Source organism: Cryptomeria japonica, chromosome 7 (genome assembly GCF_030272615.1).
Source record: "Cryptomeria japonica chromosome 7, Sugi_1.0, whole genome shotgun sequence".
Classification (NCBI taxonomy): domain Eukaryota; kingdom Viridiplantae; phylum Streptophyta; class Pinopsida; order Cupressales; family Cupressaceae; genus Cryptomeria; species Cryptomeria japonica.
In genome coordinates, this window is record NC_081411.1 from 115,595,686 (window position 1) to 115,620,393 (window position 24,708).

Genomic DNA, 24,708 nt, shown 5'->3' on the forward strand with positions numbered 1-24,708 from the left:
AAAATAACGATAACATGTAATAATTTAAAACATGATAATTATATATATTATCTCTAATTTACACAATCACAATCATGGATAACACAAATCACTAATCACAATTAGTTTCTCAAAACATGTACAAGTAATACTCTAATTGACACAAATGAATATAACAAAATTGCATCACATTAGCCAAGCATGGTTCTAAACCATAAAATCTAATATATTAGTATAATTAAGAACACATGAATAATAATAAGTATGGGTTAGCACATACAATATAGACAAATATCTCATGTCCAAAATCTAATACATATATGAAGATAATTCATCCACCAAATAGGTCCCCAAAACATCTGGCAATACACATTATTAATACACAAATTAGGATATGGTAGGAAATGGAGATGGGTGGGCCTTACATCGAATGCTCATATTTATGTTATCTTCTTACATATAAAAAATGTGGGTGAATTTAAAAGCATTGTTGGAGCTTGTTATGCTCGTCGTGTGCCCTAATCAAGCCCTTTGACCAATTTATTAATTTAAAACAAGTTCATAAACATGAAAAGAAAAACATATATGTCTAGTTTTATCCAAGTATAATTTTAAATGCTAATGCAATTTCATATGATGGTATTAGATCTCTCTAAAGAACTAGGGCATTATACTTTTATACAACACCCTGTGTCTAGATTGGTAGGAAATGACTAATTGGAGTAGAATCACATTACATCCATGGCTAATTTTGAATTTGATAAAAGGAAATGAAGGTTGCACATAGAATCTTTAATCATATTTAAGATAATAACTAAAATCTTGAAAGATGATTAAAAACATCATACTATAAATTTAAAATGTGAATACTAAAAAAATAAAAATAAAATAAAAAACTCAAATTTTAATTATATATTATACAAATTATCAATTCCTATATAAAAATGCGGGTTTTAAACAAAATAAAATAAATTCAACATAATTTAAAATTGAAGTAAATTCAACATAAATAAGAAATGCTACACTAAAATTAAGCTGGAGGCCAAGGCTAATTACAATTGTTAGGATAGTCGTAACGGACAGAAATACGAAGAAGAAAATGTTCATCAAACCCTAATCCTAGATGAAGAAACCCTCGATTAGCTTTTCTACACATCTGGGTGCTCTTATCTCTGTTTGCTCTGCTCATATCTTACATCGAATGCAATGGCAGTCGTATTGTTTTGGAGATGCATAGTTTGTTCAGGGAAATATTCCTCATGTCTTCCTCGAGCAATCAAATTTCATTCTCCATCATTCACATTCGCACCATGCTCCCTACTTTCTTCATCATCATCATCTTGTTTCACAACCTCCATCAACATCATTTCAGATCTCCTAACAAAAGATTGTGGGTTTTCTTCTTTACAAGTGACAACTGTAATGAGAAGAGCACCACGGCTGTTGAGGAACAAATCCGACAACACCGCTAGAGAAGTCATTCATCTTCTGAGAGATTCTGGATTCACTGAAAACAAGCTTACGACTACCATTCTCAGATACCCACTTATCCTTACACTGAGAGCGGATAGACAGTTGAGGCCCAAGATGGAATTTCTGAAGAAAATGGGTTTGTCTACTCAAGACATAGCACATATTATATTGAATAGACCCAGATTGCTTAGCTTAAGTTTGGAAAGCTGTCTTGCCCCTAGAATTCTCCATCTTGAAACCCTATTTGGCTCAAAGGACAATCTGTGCAAGGCTTTCAGAATAGCGCCTTGGCTTTTGGTGAGTGATTTCCAGAAGCAGGTGAAACCTAAAGTGGAGTACGTGAAGAATAGTATAGGCACTCCGGAAGGTTCAACAGCATTTGCACGAGCCCTCAGTGTGGTTACAGGCCTTAGGTTTGAAACTCTGGAAGCAAAAATTGAAAATATGGCAAGTCTTGGTCTGGTTGAGAAGGAAATCGGTCATATTCTTAAGAAATATCCTGAAGCACTTCGTCATTCAACCAAGAAAATGAAGGAAAGAATTGATTTTTTGATACATACTGCAGGTCTTGAGTTCAAGATTGTTGCTTGGGATCCTAAGATTTTTAGTTTAAGCATAGAGAAGAGGCTCAAACCCCGCTATGAAGTCTTTAAATATTTGAGGACAAGTCCGCATGTCAAGAATTTACCTACTTTGATTAGATTCTTTTTGCTAAGTGAAAGAGAATTCCTTGCTAAGTTCAGCCAATACAATACTCTAGTCAAGTCTAAGGATCATGCAATCTCCTAAAGCAAGCATTTTAGAGTGGTGATGGGAGTTTCGGAATAAAACTAATCCAGGTCTTTCTTTCTAAGGTTGGACTGGTGTTAAAAGGGCTTTGGAACTCATCTAGACCAAGGTAACAAGACAAAAGAGGAGAATACAAGGGACTGCGTTGGAAGAGAAAGCAGCACCAGGAAGACAAGAGACAGGATTTGAAAGCATGGGAATTTGCGTTGAAAACAGGGGAGTTCAATCTCCTCTTTCTGTATTGATTTTTTAGGACTTAAAGACTGAATTTTATATTTCTTTCAGTCTAAGGATCTCTACAGCAGATATTTATTGTTAATCAAACTTGCTCCATCTCATTTCTCCCTTTGAGTATATGTAAATAACCTGCCCTTGTTATAAGGTTTCAGTATAATATTTGTGAATGTGCATCATGTTAAAAGCATTTATCTTAATTAAATTCCCAGGAAGAAGCTAATCTGTTCTTTCTGTGTGGATAATAGCAGTTTTTCTTGTCTTTGTTGACTATTTTAAGGTGTGGGATTGAATAATTTTTCAAGACTGTCTGGATTGGTTGCCCTTTCAGTTGGGCTACCCAGTGTTTGCATCAATTCTTTTTGATATAGTTGAATGGCAAGTCATATATCTTTACCTATGAGTTTAAATTCTACTGACAAATTGGCTTATGTTTGGATCATTCTGCTGTAGATTCAATCAAAATGAACTGTTATTAATTCCGTTTAGCTCCATCTACAGTTCAGATTTGAATTCAGAATTAAGATATCCATTCACAGAGTAAGTTGATATTTCATTTCTTCTGTATAGCTTTAACAATAAGCATGATATTTGCAGCAGTCTATTATTACAAAGCCTAATTGCAACCCTAAAAGGCAAAAGTATTTAAGTTGTGTTTTGAAATGTTATACTCAAGTAGTGATATTAACTTCAATCTAGTTAATCATGGGTTTCTAAGTCAATCTCAGATTCTTCTTTTCATATATGTTTACGTTATCTGCTTGCTGATAACAGTTAAATTTCTGATCTTCAATCTTCTTTATGTTGTTGCAAATTCATTGCAAAAATGCCTGAGTTAACATGGCTTAGGTTTATCTCTTACTTTCTAGATAAGTAATATTGCTCTATCTGAAACTACTTCAGATTTTGTTTCAGTTTGATAGAATATCTATATTCTTTCATCAATAACCCTAGATTAGTTTCATACTAAAGCCTCTATAATTTAGAAGTGGTTTGTTAATGTTTGCTGCATTTAAAATGCCAGTAATTTATGGTCTTTTTATTCTTAATCGTTCTAGTCTTATTTTTCCTGCAAATCACAGTATGCCAAAATAGGATTGGAAAAGGATAGGTTCTAATTGAATCTTTCCTAGCGATGTTAGACAACTAACTTTGGGCAAGTACTATATTGTCATTTCATTTAGCTTGAAGACATATTCTCAAGCACAATCATGTAAGTTATGTGCATTATGATCAATTGTAAGGGATATTTTCCTAGTTCAATCTAAAAGACTTTCTACATAAATTCATCTCGTTTATGCTATCATTAAACACAGTGTTGTGAAATAAAAACAGTGTGTATTATAAATTCATCTCTTTCCTCATAATATGACATGTTGACAGTGGAGTTTAAAGATGAATGACCAATTGTAAGTGATATTTTCCTAGTTCAATCCAAAAGACTTTCCACACAAATTCATCTCTTTGATGCTATCATTAAACACAGTGTGTTATGAATTCATCTATTTCCTCATTATATGACATGTTGACAATGGAGTTTAAAGATTAATGACTAAGTGTAAGTAATATTTTCCTAGTTCAATCGAGAAGACTTTCCACACAAATTCATCTCTTTGACGCTATCATTAAACACACTGTGTTATAAATTCATCTCTTTCCTAATAATATGACATGTTGACAATGGAGTTCAAAGATTGAAGTACACAGCTTGTGCTGTGTGTGAATAATATGATTGTATTATCTAACTGATTTTTATTGGATCCTATTCGTACTTGCATAACATAAATTTAATTTATTTATTTAATTTTTGTGTCTCATATCATATGAACACTGGAGACTATTGTGTAAAATCCATTACCTAACTATGCCTTAATCATTGGCTCCACTCTTGCATTGCTTACAGAGTCTTATCCTTAGCACATGCCCCAAAGCATATTTAACAAAAATGATCTTTTCATGCAAACAGGAAGTTACTCGTGCAATGTTTTAATTGAACATATGAGAGCTGAGCCTCGTTAGCTTAAATCAATCTCCTCTGGCCTTTTTATTCTAACTGGAAATGGATAACGTCTATTTCTAATTTACTTATGGTAGAATTTATAATAGTAAAGCAAAATATGAAACTAGTGAAATAGTTCGGTAGCACCAGAATCCAATTAAAGCCAAAGTAAGCTCATTAAAACTTTATCTCGTTTTATCTCGTGTTTAGGTGTGAAATATTTTTGATGTAATTCCACGAGCTCTTTTGCTTGTTTCGAAACTGCACTTAATCTTTGCCTGCGATTGTTTTGTTTTCAGTGGAACATTTGTAACTTATTTAAGGAGCAAAAATCAGAAAATTTTCAGGCTTTTCAATATTTTAGTTCATGATGTTGACTGGATATTTGTTTTATATGTTGCCCCAATCCAACATGAATGCACAAGGTTCCTAATGCAAAATATGGACCTTTTTAACTTTTTAATGAAAAAGCAGGGCAAATATGTAACATAAGCCTATTTTTGCTGTCAACTATTCCTACCAGATTTGTTTGAAATTCTAAATTCATTTTTATAGAGATCCACCTACACACTTTCCAATTAAGGGCCACTTTTACACAATATTGATACGAATCTCAGGAAAATGTGCTGGGTAAACTGTCCAAATCAATTCTATAGAATTAAACCTTCTTGCCTCTCTGAAGAGTCTACATGTAATCAGTGCTCCTTTTGCTTCAGCTACCTGATTAATTGGTGTCTCAAATTCATTATTATAAGACTTCTAGAAATTCTTGTTTCTACCTTTCCCTATTTGATACTGAATACAAATCACAGGAAAACATATAGACAGAAGAGTTGAGTTTACCATGAGGACATTTTATTTGGAAAAAACATATTAACAAAAAGTCTGAATTTAATATTTCATCAGTCCAAGTATCTATATAGCAGATATTTTGTGTTAGTCAAAGGACATTTTATTTGGAAAAAACATATTAACAAAAAGTCTGTGAGTTTAATATTTCATCAATCTAAGGATTTGTAGAGCAGATATTTTGTGTTAGTCAAAGCTGCCCCTTGTTATCTAACCCTTTAGAGTATATGTAAGTATTCTACCATTGTCATAATTGTTCGGCAGTTGTATTTGTGAAAAGTATCTCATTTTAATTAAATTCCCAGAAAATAAGCTATAATCTATTCTTCTTGTGTAGATAATGGCATTATTGTTGGGGTTCACTTGTCGTTGTTGACTATTTTAAGGTGTGGGATTGGAGTATTTGTTCAAGACTGCCTGGATTGGTTGCTTATTCGGTTGGGCTACCCATAGGATTTGCATCAATTCTTTTTATATAGTTGAATGGCAAGTTATATATTTTTATCTTTGAGTTTAAGTTCTACATGTACAAATTGGCTTATGTTTGGATCATTTTGCTTTAGATTCAATCAAAATGAACGATTATTAAATCCATTTAGTTTCATCTACAGTTTAGATTTCAATTCACAATTAAGATATCCATTTACAATGTAAGTTGATAATTCTTTTCTTCTGCATAGATTGAACTTTACAATAAGCATGATATTTGCAACATTCTACTTTCACAAAGCCTAATTGCAACCCTAAATGTAAGTGCACTTATGAATTGTTTTCATTGTTATAACTTAAGTTGTGGTATTCACTTCAATCTAGTTAATAATGGGTTTCTGAGTGATGCGAGGGGCAGAGCAATCCCTCAACAACCACTTGAAACATACTTCTAACATTAATGCAAATTTGAAATAAACATCAAATTTGAGCAAACAAAACTTTGAGATTTTCTATTGAAAATTTAATCAACTTTCCATTACATCAATCCAAGCCTATTGGCTTCACATTCCACTATTCCAATCTGATTTTGGTCTAAACACAGGCCTGCAACAAAATGTATTATCAGCAGCGAATGGCTTCTCAAAAGCCTTCAAACACACCTCTAAAATTGCACCTGCAACAAATAACTTATACAGTCCTTCTAAAACCAAACTAAACCCGTATTTTTCCTCTCCAACATTTGGGTTTCTTCTCATCCTTCTTCGAAAACCCTTCCCCAAATAATTCAATTCACTCTCAAAACTGCTGCCCTGCAGAAATGGTACACACAACCTTTAAAAAGAAAACACTACCCAAAAACAGAAAAAATCCTTAAAATGCCAACCCACTACACTCATCACAGATTTTTCAAAACCATTTCAAATTTGCTAATAATAAAGCCTCTACGGGACTGCACTTCTCCAAGTATGTGAAAGATCCCCAACCTATTTCTAACCAAATCTGATCCAAACCAACTGTTTGTTTTGATGATAAAGTCTTTGGCCAACGTATGTATGTCCAGTGGGGGTTTGACTAATTTCTTTGTTTTGTTTGGGTTTTTGAGAGTTTTTGAACAATGTTTTGATTGCTAAGTGAAAAAAATAGCTGATACAACATAGAGTAATGCATAACACATTAAGAAGGCAATTAAAATAACTTTCTTTCACTTGAAAAGATTGATGTACATACCTTTAATTGATCATTAAAGTCTGATACAAATTTCTAACAAATAAAATATAAGAAATCAGCTCTAATATTAGTTACAACTCAAAATACACCCCAGGGTTTGATACACTTATTTCCAAAATGGAGTGGCTGGTTGAGAATAAGTTGGAAATGAGTAGAGATGACCTCTAGAAGGTTTGCCTTGCAATTAATTGATAGACACCTGCCTTCAAATTGATAAATCTGCACTAAAATTCTCAATGAAGGCTGCCAAATGCACACCGGAGCTAAATACTGATATAACCTGTCACCAAGAGAGATGGGTTTTCGTCCAAATCTCCAAATTCTTCTAGAAGTTTGCGTTTTTGGAAGCTCCAAGCTGCTGAAACCTTCAAGCTTGCTGCTGATCTGAAAATTGGAAGTATAAGAATAAATCCAAATGATAAACAAAATATCTTTTTATCTATTTTGGAGTTACTATTTGGCCTAAAAATCATAAAATAATATTGAGGGTCTAATTCCTCATTGTGAACTTGGCCCCCTTTTAAAAACAACTTAAGTTACTAGGATGTGGGGAACTTTTCACTATTCCTTTTATGTTTCTTCGTTACTATTCACTTTCTACTATTCTCATAAGGCCCTTTAATATTTCAATTTTAATAATGGATTCAACCACAAAATTTCAATCTGAAAGGCCCGTAAAGCTCTCTGTTGAGCTCCACAACCCTCAGTTGGGTCCCCAAACCACACTGCTGACCTACGGGACCCTAATAGTAACCCAACCGTCACTAAAGTCTGAGATGCTTAAGGAAGGGAAATTACAGTCCTCCCTTTCCAGGATTGTTTGCCCTCAAACAAACACCAAACAACCCGCTACTCCACTCTGATTAAAATGCCAAAGCACCACAAACCATGAAGCATCATATTGGAATCCATGTGGAATAATGTGCCAAGCAAATCAATACTTTGATCCCATATCATAATGAAGAATTTGTTGTAGGAGATGATGTAGAGGAATGCCAAATGATCACCATGAAGTAACCATACAAGCATATAGAATATCAAAACATTGTGAAAGCGAACCGCCACATGGCAATGAACCAACATAAATGGCCACCCAACTTCATTGTTATAACTTTGATCAACAATATATGTTATATCAAACATGCCAACAAACCAATGCCAATCAACGAAAAATCACTCCACACTCCATCTCTATACCAAAGGCATACCTCCAAACACTCCCATACTGTTGGGAAACTAATGTAGATAATGGAAAGTCTGGATATGCCATATGATTCCAACTAGGACAGCCACTAGTCCATAAGGAATCGAAGAATATGAAGTCACCTATCAACAAAGATTTCGCTGCCATATCAAGTGAAATAGGTGACACACTCAAAAATGAAGTATGTATGCCAACATTGCTCAACACAAACAACTCTTGAGTGGCTGGCCCACTAAGAGAGTCATCAACCAAATCACTATCACCATCACGAGAATAATCAATTATTTCAATTGGAAACTTTGGATTAGGCAACTCATGTCCTTGATCATCAAAAGAATGGTTAATATCATGAACATGTTGAAGGTGAAGCTTGGCTTGTTGAGCCACAATCGTAGCTTTCTTTGCCTTTTATAACCATCCTTCATTCAACTTTTAGGACTGCTCTTTAACAACTGCTCCAATGTGTCTGAAATCAGTCTTATGATGAGATGCATCATATAAATTATCATTGACCAATGCATGCATCTTGTGTTCCAGCACTTATGGACTCTTCTTCACAAGTTTTTCTAAATGTAAGGGTAGCAATCTCATAAGAATGAGGAAGAACATCACTGTCCAAAATTAGACCTTTGGGATCCTCTTCTATGCTTGCATTGTAGTCATCAAACAACATTGAGTCCCGATTCATCTCATGGTTTTCCCAAGTGATTAGAAATGGAAGTGGCTCAAAGAAGTCTTCATCTTGGATGCTATGATATTCAAAATTAGACTGCTTGCATTCTAAACTTGTCATTTCATTCTCAAGTGGGAATAGACAGTTGTTGTCTCCATACTGAAAATCAGAACCTTTGTCTAGCTCCATTAAAGTAATTTCATGTTCTTCAATAAAAGTTGAATGTTGTTCATCAAATGCTGGCTCAAAATACTGATTTTCTACACCTCTTGCATTGATTGATTTTTTGAATTATGCAAAATAAACCGAACATTATCAAAATGCAAGATTTTTGTAGTAAGCAACCTCTTAGTCTCTTTGTTCGGCTTTTTAAAACAACATGCTTCATAAGATCTTAACAATTGTCCTTCCAATGTAGATGATGCATGAACAACCAAAATAAAATCAAGTTTATTCCATTTCGCACACATGAACATATCACTTATGGCTGGTCCATCAAGTGTGTAAATATTATCATCATTGTGTTGAACCTTAAAAGAACTCTCTAAAAGGGGAAACTCATGATCCTCATGATGCAAACTAGATAAACATTCTGAATTTTTTGGATTATACCTCTTTTCTTGTTCACACACAACATGTTCTTCTTGTTTATTTACCTCAAGAAGATCTTCTTTTGCACACTCAACTTGTGTACATTCTTCTTTTGGAAGAAATAAGGACCTAATGTATAACTCTCTTTGCCTTTTTGCATTATCAAGTTGATTGCATCTTTCCTTAACCTCTTGCAAGTGTTGTCTTGCTTGGCCAACAAGCTTCTTTGCTTGGGTAGCTCTATGTGACCAATCTTCATTCAACCTTTGGCAATATCAACTACTCCATAGTACACAAAATCGGACTCATGATGGACTGTACCATTCACATCATCATGTCCCATGCTTGCACTATGTGTACCATTAATTGTAGGTTGCATATCATTGATTTCATCTTGGCTAAGGGCTGCAATATCTTGAGAAAGATGGGTTGCATCAATACTTTTATAAGACTCAGAATCACTGTCACACCTTTGTTTCAAATCTTCAATTGTCACAAGCACCTTTTCATTGTAAACTTCATGCTTAGTCTTTGTACCTTGAGTGTCAATTCTTGTGGACTCCTCTTTGTTGCTAAATCCATGTGTCAAGGTTGCAATCTCACAGGAATGAGGGAAGAAACTACAACTGCCCAAATTCGGAATTTTAGGCTTCTCTACCATGCTCTCTTCAGAATCATTAAACGCCACCCAATGATCATGCAAGTCTCTCCACACCAACAACTTTTGTTCCCAGCCTTGTGTGCCATCTTCTAATTTTTTAACATGTGGAGTGGTTCCAATATGAGAAGCAATGATCACACTAGTAGAGACATTAATATCATTGCCCTTAGAATCCAATTTATCACTATCCATGTCAAATTCATGTTCTTCATCAGTCTTTGAGCAATTTGAATACTCATCAAGCCTATTGTGAATGACTTCACTTCAAGGTTCATGTGACGACAAAGAACTACTAGTCAAACTCTAAACATCAGAATCGTGTTCATCAATTATCCCTCAATGGGTTGTCGTACCTTGCATATTGCTTGAAGCTACAAACTCTTCTTTCACATCTTCCACCATGAAGGATGGGACAACGTTGTGACCAACCAAAGAGGCACCAATTGGATCTATACCTTCATCTAACCTCACTTGACCTTCCAAGTAGTTTGAATTCTGAAACAAATATTATGATTGGTTTATAGTTTCTTCCTCAACACTTTTCCCATCCAACTCATTTACCAACAAGCTATAATCATCATAATTGTGGATTGGATCATTTACCTCATGCTCTCTTTTACTTGTTATCATGAAACTAGATGGTGGGCAAACAACGTTTTCAACTTCTATCATGTGTTTATCGACCCATACTTGGCTGTCCTCAATGCATTGCTCATGTGTTAATAGTGGATTGCTGATTGCAGTAAAGAAATCTAAATTATGATCCCTTGAAGTGTCTTTGTTATCTTCAACAAGCTCCAACCTCTAATGTTGAAAGTCATATGCTACCTTACCATTCCAAACCTTCATTTCCAATGTGCTCTTGCCTCCAACCACAACCATGGTGAAATCATCATGACAAACCAAACAATATCATATTGTAAAACCCTATGGTTGGACAATCTTCTAGTCCCTATAATCAACTCTCTAAAACAAAATGTTTCATTGACTTCAACAAGCAATCCTCCATTGCAAGCATATGAATGAGACAAGTGAAATCTATCTCACTACAAGACCATGCATTATCACAAGGTGATTTCTTACCAATGAATTGTAGAGTTGTCTCATGCAAAGGAATATAGGTGGAATCCACATACCCATGTAGTTGATCAATCAGAGTAGAGTTTGCAAACTCCATGGAAGCATCTTCCTCCACCTTGTGGTTTCCATGAAGACCCATGCGTTCCTCACCTAGGGCTATAATTGTTGCTTCTTGCTTGTTCATATCCTCTTGTAGCTGGAGTGAACATGCAAACATGGCTTTATCTTACTTAGAGCTTCCACATGTTTGGCTAGAAGCCCAAACTTCTAGACATGATGATTGAATTTTGTCTTTCCCATGATCACTTGTAGGTTGCAAACTACAAGTAAAAGCTTCCTGTTTCTTCTCCATCCTTTCTTCAATGCTGATTTCTATGTTTTTTCCTTCCAAGAATGTTCCTCCTAGCTATAGCTCCTTACTCTTCTCATTCATTTCAATTGTTGTCTCCTTTTTAATACTTGATTCATCATTTCTTAGATTCAAATCCCTCTTGAACATGCCCTTCTTTTGACTCTGATTGAAATTCTGATTCAAAATTCATTTCTTCTTTTCTTTCTCTTATGTAATACCTATCAAAAGATTTGGTAGCCTTGACCTCCTCAAGTTCACTTAAGTATTCATAAAAAATTATGATAACCTCGTCATTCACAAGAATAGTCAACCTTGACAAATTTTGATATTCCTCAAATGTCAAAAGATTCTTCCTCTTTTGATATCTATTATACCACTTGCCAATCTTAGTGGCAGCAATTTCATTTTCCCGTTCTTCCATTTTTGTAAACAACCTCAAGATCCCACAGGCTGGTAGGAACTTGACTCTGATACCACTGAAAGATCCCCAACCCAATTCTAACCAAATCTTATCCAAACCAACTGTCTGTTTTGCAAATAAAGTCTTTGGCTAGCATATGTTAAATGGGGGTTTGACTTATTTCTTTGTTTTGTTTGGGTTTTTGAGATTTTTTGAACAATGTTTTGATTGCTAAGTGAAAGAAATAGCTGATACAATATAGAAGAATACATAACTCATTAAGAAGGCAATGAAGATAACTTTATTTTACTTAAAAAGACCGATGTACATACCTTTAACTAATCATTAAAGTTTGATACAAATTTCCAACAAATAGAATATAAGAAATTGGCTCTAATGTTAGCTACAACTCCAAATACACCCTAGGGTGTGATACCCTTATTTCCAAAATGGAGTAGCTGGTTGAGAATAAGCTAGAAATGAGTGGAAATTGTTGATGGGCCTTTTGTACTCACCTACATGCAGGTTTCGCATATGTGGAACCTCTCCTGAAAAGAGCAAGGATTACGAAGTCCATGCTCCCCAAGGTCCTGTTAGTTGGGTCACAACAATGCTTGGGCAACTCAGGGTCTATGTCACATGTTCACAAGGTGGAATTGCTAGATGCAGAAGATTCTTACACAAATCACTTAGAAACAAAACTCAAAAGATATAAGGGTGAGAGAAAGGAAGATAATCGTACAAGCTTGTTGAATCAAAGAGAGTGAATTCCAATAGTTCGATATTATCAATAACAATTTGAATAGCATCACATGGGATTTTTGTTTGCATACGAGACCTATGATCTCATGTGCACACAAAGCTAGTTAAGTAATCTTAGATACATAACAATACAATGCATATCACATAGAACATTCATGCCACCCTAATTGAGAGAAGATATCAAAATTAAAAAAATACTAACTCAATTCAACATCAGTCATGGAACATGTGATCCAAAATAGTAGCTTGTATTGATTATTCATGAAAGAATAAGTTTAACAGCTAGCACTGGTATTTAAGAAGTTCAACTAATTTTAAAACTAAATGCTAGAAATGAAAAGGAATCCTAAGCTATGGCCTTAAATCTTCAATTTTCGGGCCCTCTAAACAGCCTAAACTTTACAAGTTATAGTGCTCCATCCCTACACCCTAGGAATTAATCAAGCCTAAGATCCTGTTATAAAATGGTGTGAGTCACAATCAACATGCAAGTCGATGCCTATGAAATCCACTTAACTACTCCTAAAGTGGTGCTTGTGATCCATGTTGGTGCAACAACCTCGTAATCTCGAAATATGCAATGGTGATGTAGTTGCTTGACAAGTGTAACAAAAAGTGCCAATTGGTGAATTGCAGTGATCAAATTGGCAGTGTTGCTTTAGCTTGCATCTAGTTGTTAACTGCCTATTTGCCTCTTTTTCTTCTTGTAGTTTTGGTAGTTGTCGATGAAACAGTCTATGGAAGCAGCTCGTGGGTCAACAATATACTGTATTTTGAATTTGAACACTCAGAGTACCTCCTTTGTACTTTCTAACCTATTGACCATTTCATCCATTATTGCCCCAGCTCCCTGGCACTGGAATAGCACATACATGTATCTATTCATTGTTTCTACATTGAATTCAGTAGTGGTTATGAAGTGATCAGTGGTATAGGAAACCCATCTACTAAGTATAGTTTCTTGATGCAAGACTCCATCTTGCTTAAGGCTATACCCATACTTTCCTAGCAATTTGATAATGAACTTCTTATATTGTTCAAGAAAATTGAAGAGTGGGGGATGTTCTTTGAGGATTTTGATGCGACACTACTGATGAATACTAAGAGGGGGGGGGGGTGAATTAGTATACAAAAAATCTTTGCACTCAAACACTTAAACAGTCCAGTGATAAACCAGTAAAACAGTTTAACAGACAAACCGGTTAACACACATGCAAACCAAAATGCAATTAAGACATTCACCCACATAAGCAATACCACCATAACACAAGATATTTGACGTGGAAACCCAAATGGGAAAAACCACGGTGAGATGGAACTCACAAGTAACTATCTGCAGAATAGGAACTAGATCGGTTAAGGTCTTACAATGTTCTTTACCAGATTAGATCTTGTTAGGAATCTCAATCTCTGTTAGGAGATAAGTCTGATTAAAGACTACCTTGCTAGAAGATTTTAGATCCACAGATGTGAACCACCTTGTTAGAGGATTTACAAAAGGCTTTTGGGCCTACCTGATTAAGGGCTACAGACTTGTCAAAGATGTGAGTAATCAACAAGTGAGTGATCTAGCAAATAGCATAGATTGCTTGATTAGATCCTTGATAGCTCGTTCCTAATGCATTCTAGCATTACTTCAGTCTTCTACACATTCATACTCTCTAACTCCTCAACCACCTTAAACCCTAGCAACAACATCAACAATACCAACAACAACAACCTAAAACCCTAGACATGATGTCCTTATAAAGGAATCTGATTTCATGTCGGTCCAATAGGATTACAATACAATTTCCTAGGTTCAATGAATCTAGACATATCTGGTAACATGACACAAAAAGCACCGTTAAAGTGTCGGCGCCGTCAAACAATCGGTGGATGGTAACTCATCACAAAATGTCGGTTGGTAACTCATCACAGAGTATTACCAGTTCATACAAAATACCGGTTCAAGCAAAATGCCGGTTGCCGGTTTGACAACATGAAGACTGGGAAATATGTGTTCTCCTGCTTTGATCCTTCGTGCCGCTTGAGATCCTCGAACCGCTTGGGGTTAACATACCGCTTTAGATCGGTAATCACTTTCTGCAAAACACCAATAGTCTAAGGACTATAATGCATCATACTGGTTGGAACAATTGTTGGTTGAGCATAACTCATACATACAAAAATGATCTCAAAGCAAGTGTGTGTCCATCAATGACAATCACAACATAATCATCAAAAATTCCAACAATCTCCCCCTTTGGCATTGATGGCAACACTTAGGAAAATAAAATTTTGACATCTAAGTGTTTTACAACAAAATCATGCCATTAGCAAAATTGCTCCCCCTAAGCATATACACTATCCCTTTAACAATACAATGTATAACTATTTTGCACATAGAGATATCAGAGCATACATCAAAATTTTAAATACCATATACTTCTCCCCCTTAGAATACTTCTCCCCCTTTGCCAACAATGACAAAGTACAGTTGAACAACCCCTGTTTTCATTTGGTATTAAAATAATAAAAGTTTATGACAATAAGGAATAAAAATTGTCAAAAACAGTTTTAAAGTCCTGCAAGAATTGTTTCATAGATAAAGACCAAGACTCAAGTAGGGAGGTTGCCACTTCTTTCTATGTCTGCATATGGGAGACCTGTTCTTCCATGGCATCTAATGTGCTCATCTCCTGTGTCATCGTTAAGACATCCAGATTAAGGTAGCACTTCTAAAGTATTTGCAGATGTGGGAGTAGAACTAGTTGTAGCTTCTGCAAATCTTGTGACCGAGTGTTGATCTCATGCTCCATTTTCGCTATCTGGATGTGAAACCGGTGAACGGTTTGCCCATAGGCTATAAAGGATTCATACGGCGGCTTGAATGTGCTCATGTAGGACTGCAAGTCAGATTGAAGCTTTTTCTTCTGTGCAAGCACATCGTCACATAACAAATGGGGTTGACAAATCTTGCTGAGTAGAAGATTCCCCTCATCTATAGCATTCCTTATATCCTTCTGTGCTTTTTGCAGTTCAGACCGGAGCTCATTAAGCTTCTTCACCAGGGCGATGTTGAGAGCCTTTTGATGCTCTTTCTTAGCATTTGCCTCTACTACCTCCTCTAAGCTCTGCACTTGATCATCTACTACTGTGCATAGGATCTTCAATTGGGCCAATGATGAGTCGGTACTGGGGAGGTTTGTACTGGGTAATAGACCAGTAAGAGTGTCCACCACTGCTTGGATCACATCATCCTCCTTCTTCCTCCTTAACGCCTCAAGGCGTTCTTGAGCAACCTTGATGCTCTGCAGTAGCTCCATTTCACTTGCAGACTGGAGGTCAATGGGACTAGTGAGGTCAGCCGGTTTGGCTTGACTACCAGTTGCCTTAGGTGTCTCCATCTGCATGCTCTTTGCTGCTTCTCATGCCTTGTCCTCCTCTGTTTTCTTCTTTGTCGCTTCTCTTCTCTTTTCTTCTTCCTTATCCTCCTCTGCCTTCTTCTTTTCTGCTTCCTTTCTCTTCTCTTCTGCCTTATCTTCCTCTTCCTTCTTCTTTTCTGCTTCCTTTTGCTTCTCTTCTTCCTTTCTCTTCTTCTCATCCTCTTCCTCTTTCTTCTTCCTTGCATCTTCTTGTTTCTTTTTCTCTTCTTCCTCTTCTTTTCTTTTCTTCTCTTCTTCTTTTCTCTTTTCTTCCTTTTTCCGTTTCTCCTCATCTTGTTCTTTCTTCTTCTTGTCTTCTTCATCCTTCTTCTTCTTCTTCTCCTCTTCATCCTTCTTCTTCTTCTCCTCCTCTTCATCCTTCTTCTTCTGCTCCTCTTCATCCTTCTTCTTCTTCTCTTGCTTCTTCGCTTCCTCCTTTTTATCCTCTGTTTCTTTTTGCTTTACTTCCTTTTATGCCTACTTCTCCTGACCTGTAGCTTCCGATGGTGTACCCTGAGCAATATCTTCTCCATCCAGAGCATCGACATCAATAGTGTTGATAGGTTCAACAACCAGATTTCCTTCATCATCAAACACTTCATCCGGTTTAGTTATTGTCGGTTCTTGTTCAACCTTCCTATTGGCTTCAGCCACTCTATGCATCTTCAGGGCTTCTAGAGCAAGGGCGTGTGTATTCTTAAGCACTTCTTTACTTTTTCTCTCATTTCCTGTTCTTGCTCTATGGCAATGCGCCATTTATTGTCTAAGGACTTATACAAAGAATCCGGTGTCTCAGATCTAATTTCTGAAGGCGACTGATCATTAACACATAAATACTGAATAATTTCTTTTTCAACCGCTTCCTTTTCATCATCATTAAAGTCATCAAAACAATCAATCAAATCATTTAGCACTTTTCTCCTAATGTTTTTGATAGTTCTTTGACAATGTGTCAAAGGTTTGTAGGAGGAGATGTCAATATTTACCAGTGCCATTGATGTCGGTTCATTCTTTGTCTTTTTCTTTGCTTGACGTGTCTTCTTGGGTTTTTCCTCAGACATAGTTTCTTCTGAGTCTAGTGAGGCATTCCTTGTCTTCCTCTTTCTTTCAAACACTTTAGCAGGTGTCGCTTCTGGTTTCTTTTTAGCTGGTGACCGCTTGGTCACTGTAGGACTGGCTGTAGTAGCCAGTGCCGATGCTGATGACACTGCTTTTGCCTTCTTCACTGAAGGTTCTTTTCCTTTCTTTGCTGAGGGTTCCTCAACCAGTGTTATCCTTTCTAGGTAGGTGTCGGTTCTCTTTGCCTTTGGATCAAGCGGTGAGGCAATAAGGGTAGAAGCATATCCTTCCAGCATATCATTCATTACCTCATAGCCCATAGGCTCCACTTCCTTCTGTCTGGGCTCAACAGCCTCCATTATGCATTGATCCACTTTAATGGTGAAACAGATATCATCTTCATATTTCTTGACAATATCACCTAATATTCTCATCCTCTGACTCTTTTTGCGTCTGAACTCATCAAATTACTTGTTCAGAACTTCAAGGTAACTGGTTCCAACTGCTTGAAGGCTTTCCTTGATTTGCTTGGTTATCGGTTGGTCAGCAAACCACTGGACATCACCTACTCCTGGAAAGTAGCCTTGGAAGTAAAAGAACAACCCAACCAGTAGTTGTCCAAACTTGAACCTCAATGCATTATCCTGTTTGATCGATTTAAGATTCAACAGGAGTTGCCTTTGCATACCGGTGCATAGGTCGAATGATGCATCTTCCTTGATCATCCGGTAAGCGGCATTTACCGTTGTGGTAGATACAGAGTTGAGTCTGCTGGCAGAGAACGTCCGGTATCCCATCACCATACATGCATATTTGACGACGTCATCCTTGATGGAATTAACAGTCATTCTTCATGAGTCGCTCACTGAACCGGTGAGCTTGGACATTTCCGTCTTGCTTACTGTCCTTAGGGCTGGCACTTCCCCTATATTGCAGAAACCGGTGACGACATGAATTGCTTGTGGTGTAATATCATGCATTCTTTCCAAGTACATCTTGTCACCATGAACTCTGCTCAGAATGATCCTAATGTGATCATCCGTGAAATCCTCGAGGAAATAAACAACATTGTGGAGCTTCTTCTTCTCCAAAATACTATACTCTGGTTTGATCTTTTTATCCTGTCCACAAAATAAACCTAGCTATGAATGAATTGCTAGAGACCCTAGGTCTTCGATTTTACAATCTATGTAATCTGAGATTCCTTCTTCTACTATCACACCAGCTGGAACTTGTGATAGGGCATTATATCTAGACTTGCGTTGAATAAAGCTTGCTGAATCTACAGATGTACTAGAGCTAGTATGGGATGCAAAAGCCATGATAGAAACTGAAAACTCAAAAAATACCTTTCAAAAATCGTGAATTTAGGGCTTTCAGATTCTTCTACACCTCACACTCCGTCGGTTGTAGAATCACCACTTTGCGTTCTTCACTTGACCGTTTGCAATTTGAATTTGAATCTCCTTCAAGGTTCCTTGATTTCTCAGAATCACAGCACAAATCTTTTTTCTTTGCTCTGCACTTGAAAACCTTCTTCGCTCGAAAACTGATAGTGAGAAATGATTTTAAAAATTCCTTTTAAACATATTCCTCACCTACCGCAATTAATGCTCCACCATTAGGGCGTAAACCCTAATTTGTCTTTTACCGTTTTCGGTCTTCCGCCAAATGACAGGTATTGCATACTAGATAAGGTCTTTTATCGGTGTAAACCGGGGGTTTGAAACATTTCGTCATTTGCTCCACCTAAGCTTTTCTGAAGCTTAGTTTGTCGGTTCTGTGATTTCCACACTAGGTGCAGAAACCGGTTCCTCTTGTAACACCACTGGTTTCTTCTTCCAGGTCTTGTTCATATCCGCTTGAACAGTGTCAACATCAATCTTTCCTTCGGGAGTGACCAGTATATCATCAGATATGTTGTTTCTTGACCTACAGAATCTAGCAATGTGACCCGGTTTGTTGCAGCGATAGCAGACCAATCCAGGTGCTCTCTAGGGTCCATTGTTCATGTTTCCATTCTTCCTTCTGCATGTTGCAGCAGTGTGACCATGACCATGACAAATCCAACAGTTTGCTCTCCATCCGGTTGCCACTTGATAGCCACTGCTTCTTGGCTGATGATTGAAGGCATTAAACCAGTTGTAATTCTGGTTCACAAAAGGTTCAGGACCAACTCCTTGGGTCCTCTGAGGATATCTTCCAGTGTTATTCATAACAGACCTACATTCAGATGCTCAATGCCCAAACTTGTTGCATGCATAATAGTTACCATTGAATCTATAGGATCTAGGCTTATCATTTAGGAAATAAGGAAAATTGTTGTAAGCCTTACTCCTACACACATTTGCAGTATGTCCTTCTTTGAGACAGTTAAAGTAAACAGGTTTAAACTTTTGCTTACCTTTATCCTTTGATGTCGGTTGATTTTTTGATGTTCCAACATTTGTACTAGAGGTCTCACCTTCCTCATGACCGGAATAACCAAGTCCATTGGTATTCTTGATAGGTTTGGCAGATTCAAGCTTTTGCTCTAGCTTGACAGTACTCTTGTTGAACTTAGCAAGTATTTCCTTTGACTCAATGAGTTCTTTGGAAATAGCAGCATTTGTTTCCATCAGGTTTTCATTCTCAGAGATGGCAATGTTCAGTTCTCCTTGCATGTCTTCCTTTTCCACTTTGTTCACATGGAGTTGAGCAGTTAGGGCACTGATCTCTTGCTTTAGCTTGGAGCTTTCATGATCTTTGTCTTTAACCAAACCTTTAGCTTTCCTCTGGTTCTCAAGCTCTTGACACATTCGAATAGTCAGTCCTTCCAATTCTTTTCTCAGGTTGGAATTGGATTCATTCAGCTTTCCTACTTCTTGAATCAGGGCTTCCATGTTTGCTTCATCAGAGGAACTATTTTCAGATAGCTCCATCATCTTTTCTGCATGTTCTCTCCTCTTTACTTGAGATGCCTTGTATTTGACCATAAGATCATCATAGGCTTGCTCAGACTGAGTGAGTCGATGAGTAAGTTCCCTCAATGTGTATTCCCCCATATCTCTTTCCAAGTGGTTAAACTTATAGAAAGGTAGGCTTTGATACCAATTGATGAATACTAAGAGGGGGGGTGAATTATTATATCAAAAATCTTTGCACTCAAACACTTAAACAGTCTAGTGATAAACTGGTAAAACAATTTAACAGACAAACCGGTTAACACACATGCAAACCAAAATGCAATTAAGACATTCACCCACAAAAGCAATACCACCATAACACAAGATACTTGACGTGGAAAACCAAATGGGAAAAACCACGGTGAGATGGAACTCACAAGTAACTATCTGCAGGATAGGAACCAGACCGGTTAAGGTCTTACAATGTTCTTTACCAGAACAGATCCTGTTAGGAATCTCAATCTCTGTTAGGAGATAAGTCCGATTTAAGACTACCTTGCTAGAGGATTTTAGATCCACATATGTGAACCACCTTTTTAGAGGATTTACAAAAGGCTTTTGGGCCTACCCGGTTAAGGGCTACAGACTTGTCGAAGATGTGAGTAATCAATAAGTGAGTGATCTAGCAAATAGCACAGATTACTTGATTAGATCCTTGATAGCTCATTCCTAATGCATTCTAGCATTACTTTAGTCTTCTACACATTCATACTCTCTAACTCCTCAACCACCTTAAACCCTAGCAACAACATCAACAATACCAACAACAACAACCTAAAACCCTAGACATGATGTCCTTATAAAGGAATCTGATTTCATGTCGGTCCAATAGGATTACAATACAATTTCCTAGGTTCAATGCATCTAGACATATTTGGTAACACGACACAAAAAGCACTGTTAAAGTGTCGGCACCGTCAAACAATCGGTGGATGGTAACTCATCACAAAATGTTGGTTGGTAACTCATCACAGAGTATTACCAGTTCATACAAAATACCGGTTCAAGCAAAATGTCGGTTGCCGGTTTGACAACATGAAGATTGGGAAATATGTGTTCTGCTGCTTTGATCCTTCGTGCCGCTTGAGATCCTCGAACCGCTTGGGGTTAACATACTGCTTCAGATCGGTAATCACTTTCTGCAAAACACCAATAGCCTAAGGACTATAATGCATCATACCAGTTGGAACAATTACCGGTTGAGCATAACTCATACATACAAAAATGATCTCAAAGCAAGTGTGTGTCCATCAATGACAATCACAACATAATCATCAAAAATGCCAACAACTACTCCATCATCTCCACTTTCAAATCCAAATTATCTATGCATGATTGCAAACTATTGATAGTTTCCCCTCCCAGTAGGTCTTCCTTCGTAATCACCTCTTCTCCCAAGCCTTGGATTTTCTTAAGTATCTTATGTTGTATTGAGAACTTAATGAGTTGTTGCTACCATTGCACTAAATAAACAATAAGGACTTTCTCGCTGAACAGAGATTCTTCAAATACTTCCATGGTGTCTTGTAGAAATAACCTAATTTTACCTACCTGATCATGTGCCCATGTCTTGACAGTTGTAGCCACTTTCCTCATCTCATATAATGCTTTCACATCACCTTGCGGGAGAGATAAAGTAGATGGTAGAGTGTTGTCTAGTCTGGAATCAAAAGGCTTGGCTATCTCCATGATTAATTGCTTATATTGCCGTAGTTGTGCTTTGACCTCTGCTTTAGTCTTATGCTCTTTTTTCATCCTAGTCTGAACAGTAGAAGTCGCAGCAACTAAAGTAGCAATCTCTCCCCACTTGGTTTGTTTACCCAAATTGACCTCTATTACTTGATATTTTGGAGTAGCTTGAGGTTTCCCTTCGGTATCTGGTACGGGAGCTGTTGTACTTGTGATTACGTCTTCTGATTCAGTTCTAGAGAGATGATGAATCATTTTATCCTTCTTGGCTCTTCTTGGAGACTCGATGATTTCTTGTTGCAAAGTGATACTTGGGAGGACGACCGTTTCCTTTTTCTTGAAAGTGAAATTTAACCATTGGGGGCATACTATTGTCTTGATCCCCTCCCTGTACTATTTCTTCTGTAGTGACCCTGTGTGTCTCTACATGTTGCTCCCACTCCTCATCCTATTGTTGTTTGCCTTGTTGCTATCTAGGATCTTCTTATTATAGAGGGAGTTGGGAAACCTATTGAGCTAGGTTAGCTTGAAGTACATGTTTATGATTCAGTTGTTTTTGCTTGGCTAACTCTTCGAACTTTTCAATAACCTCTTCCTCAAACACCTTTTCTATTTCATTAGTTTGTTTTTGTCCATTACTTTCCAATTGTTTGAGAAACATATCTTGATCTTGAGGAGTGAGGATGATTCTTTCATCTTGTTCTTCTTGTCCTTCTTCCTCCATCATTTGTACTTTCACCTCCATAGTTTTTACTTGAACTTCAGGTTCCTCTTGGGCCTTAGGTGATGCATGAACTACAGTGGGTTGCCTTTTCTTTATTTCACCTTTCTCTTTTCGAGAAATCACTAAAATAGGTTCATCATCCTAGTCAAAGTCAGTTTCAATATTATGAATAATTACCTACTCTTGTGTTGGAATGGGGGCAGGTGTTAATTTCCAAGCCGCAGGAGGAGCTTGCTCTTCAGTGGTTTAAACCTACGAAGTACCCTCTTTTGGCACGATCCCAATATTTGGAACAATGGGATGGATGGAAGCTTGAGGATCCGCTTGAAATCCCGTGTTCAACAACTGTTGTGAGTAATTGTGATTCTTTCATTTTTGCATATAGCTGCCTTTTAAGCTCTTGATTGTCAATTGTTTGTGTAGCGGTTTCAGGATCAATAGGAGTATTCTTTCTAGATTTTGATCTTGTCCTTCTGGTATACTCCTTGACTATTTTGGATTAAGGATTACCTGTAGTTTTACCTTTTTGCTTTTCATTTATGGTGCTTGGCCGGATCCTCAAACCTAACCATTGCATTGTCCTTTCTATTAGCTTTTATGAAACTGTATTCACATCAACAATTTCTTGATCTAACAAGAGAGGTTTCTTATCAATCCCCTTTTCCTTGTATACTGGATCCAATATCTCTCCATCATCCCTATTATCCTTAGGAAGATTGGTTTAAAGTTCCTAATCTAAGGAACTACCAATCTGTGATATCTCCTCTCTTGAGCCTCAAAATTGTCCTGCATGTCAGCCTAGAAGTCCTCCAAAGTTGGCTGGTGACCCGAATATGAAACAGGCATCACTTGCTTCAGTTTATGTAGGGAATCATATTTCTCTCTTGGATGGTCAAATTCCTTCAAACTGAAATATTGTAACTCTTGTTCAATTGCCTTAGCTTCTTGAAAATTTTGAAATGTATAATATTATAGTGAGACATGGAATGTAACCCTAGCTTTATGCTTAAGGGTCAAAAGTTGCAATCCCACAATCTGCCTTGTATACTCAAGAATAATTATCTTGTTGCTGCAAAATCTAGTAAGGAGGAATGACCTTCCAGTGAATTCACTTACTCTAATGTAAGTAGAGCATTGGTTTTGAAGGAACCAACATCCCCACTCACTTGCCATCTTCATTGTTTCCTGTGAGATCCTATAACCCACATCACTTGTCAATATACGAATGCATCATTTATTCTTCTAAAGTGAAACTTAGCCTGTGCGATGGGAGCTAGGTGTAATATTCCCACACCTTATTCTGCCCCGACTCTTCTCCTAACTTGCCTTCTTTGTTTAGACCTGGGTATTTTCCAGCTCGAGCTACTACCCATATGATGTAAGAAGTCATGAAGAACTTCTTTGTTTGCAAAACTGTGGTTAGATATTTATTGATATTATCAGAGACAATATGTGCCCAATTAAAATATTCTTTCCCTATTAAGATTGTATGCATGTAGTGGAACATCCATAAATGGAAATGTCGGCAATCTGTCTTATCGAAGACACAACTTGGCATGACTACTAAATCCTTTGGTGCGTCCTTGAAGTCTGCCCTCAAGATGTCTATTGCTTTTAGGCATTTCTTTCTAGGTTCTTCCAGCCAAGCTTCATTGATGTGGCATTTATAACTAGAGGCATTCTTATTGAATATGGAGGTTGCCTCTTCCTTTGTAGTTTGGTGGACTTCATCCATCTCTGGAATATCATATGTCATACCAATCATCTCAGGAGAGAGATCTATTATCATATTTCTTGTTGTATCAACACATTTCCTTCTCTATTGATTATAATGTTGAGCTATTGTTAGGATAAGCTCGGGAGATTGCAAATCCTATGAAAAGATCGTGGCTTCAACCAATCTTTACCTCTTGATCTATCTATAAGGTGCATCTAAGTCAATTCAGACCACTTCCTTTTTTATGTCCTCTATCTTGATGTGACCTACCTCAGTATTGGTCACCCATTGTACCTCATTATCAAGTTTAGATACCAAGGTTTGACCCTGATACTGGTACTTCATTGTGGATGGGTTTTTCTCCAGCTTTATCTCCTCTTTGGTTTTCTTTTGATTGGATGTGGATGGTTCCATAAGCCTGCTTCAACCTGCAATGAAATATATTTAATCACCCACATTATA

The 24,708-nt window shown here is 37.0% G+C and overlaps 1 protein-coding gene across 1 annotated transcript; it reads left to right on the plus strand.

Moving 5' to 3' along the window:
* Positions 1 to 1,031: 1,031 nt before the first annotated feature.
* On the plus strand, positions 1,032 to 2,665 carry LOC131040620 (transcription termination factor MTERF8, chloroplastic). Its single transcript, XM_057973577.2, has one exon. It carries the CDS (start codon positions 1,186 to 1,188, stop codon positions 2,239 to 2,241), a length of 1,056 nt encoding a protein of 351 aa, XP_057829560.2. The 5' UTR covers positions 1,032 to 1,185; the 3' UTR covers positions 2,242 to 2,665.
* Positions 2,666 to 24,708: the final 22,043 nt, after the last annotated feature.

Bases quoted from the DNA above. Each gene is read 5' to 3' on its own strand.
- LOC131040620 (XM_057973577.2), top strand. From the start codon at position 1,186: ATGGCAGTCGTATTGTTTTGGAGATGCATAGTTTGTTCAGGGAAATAT.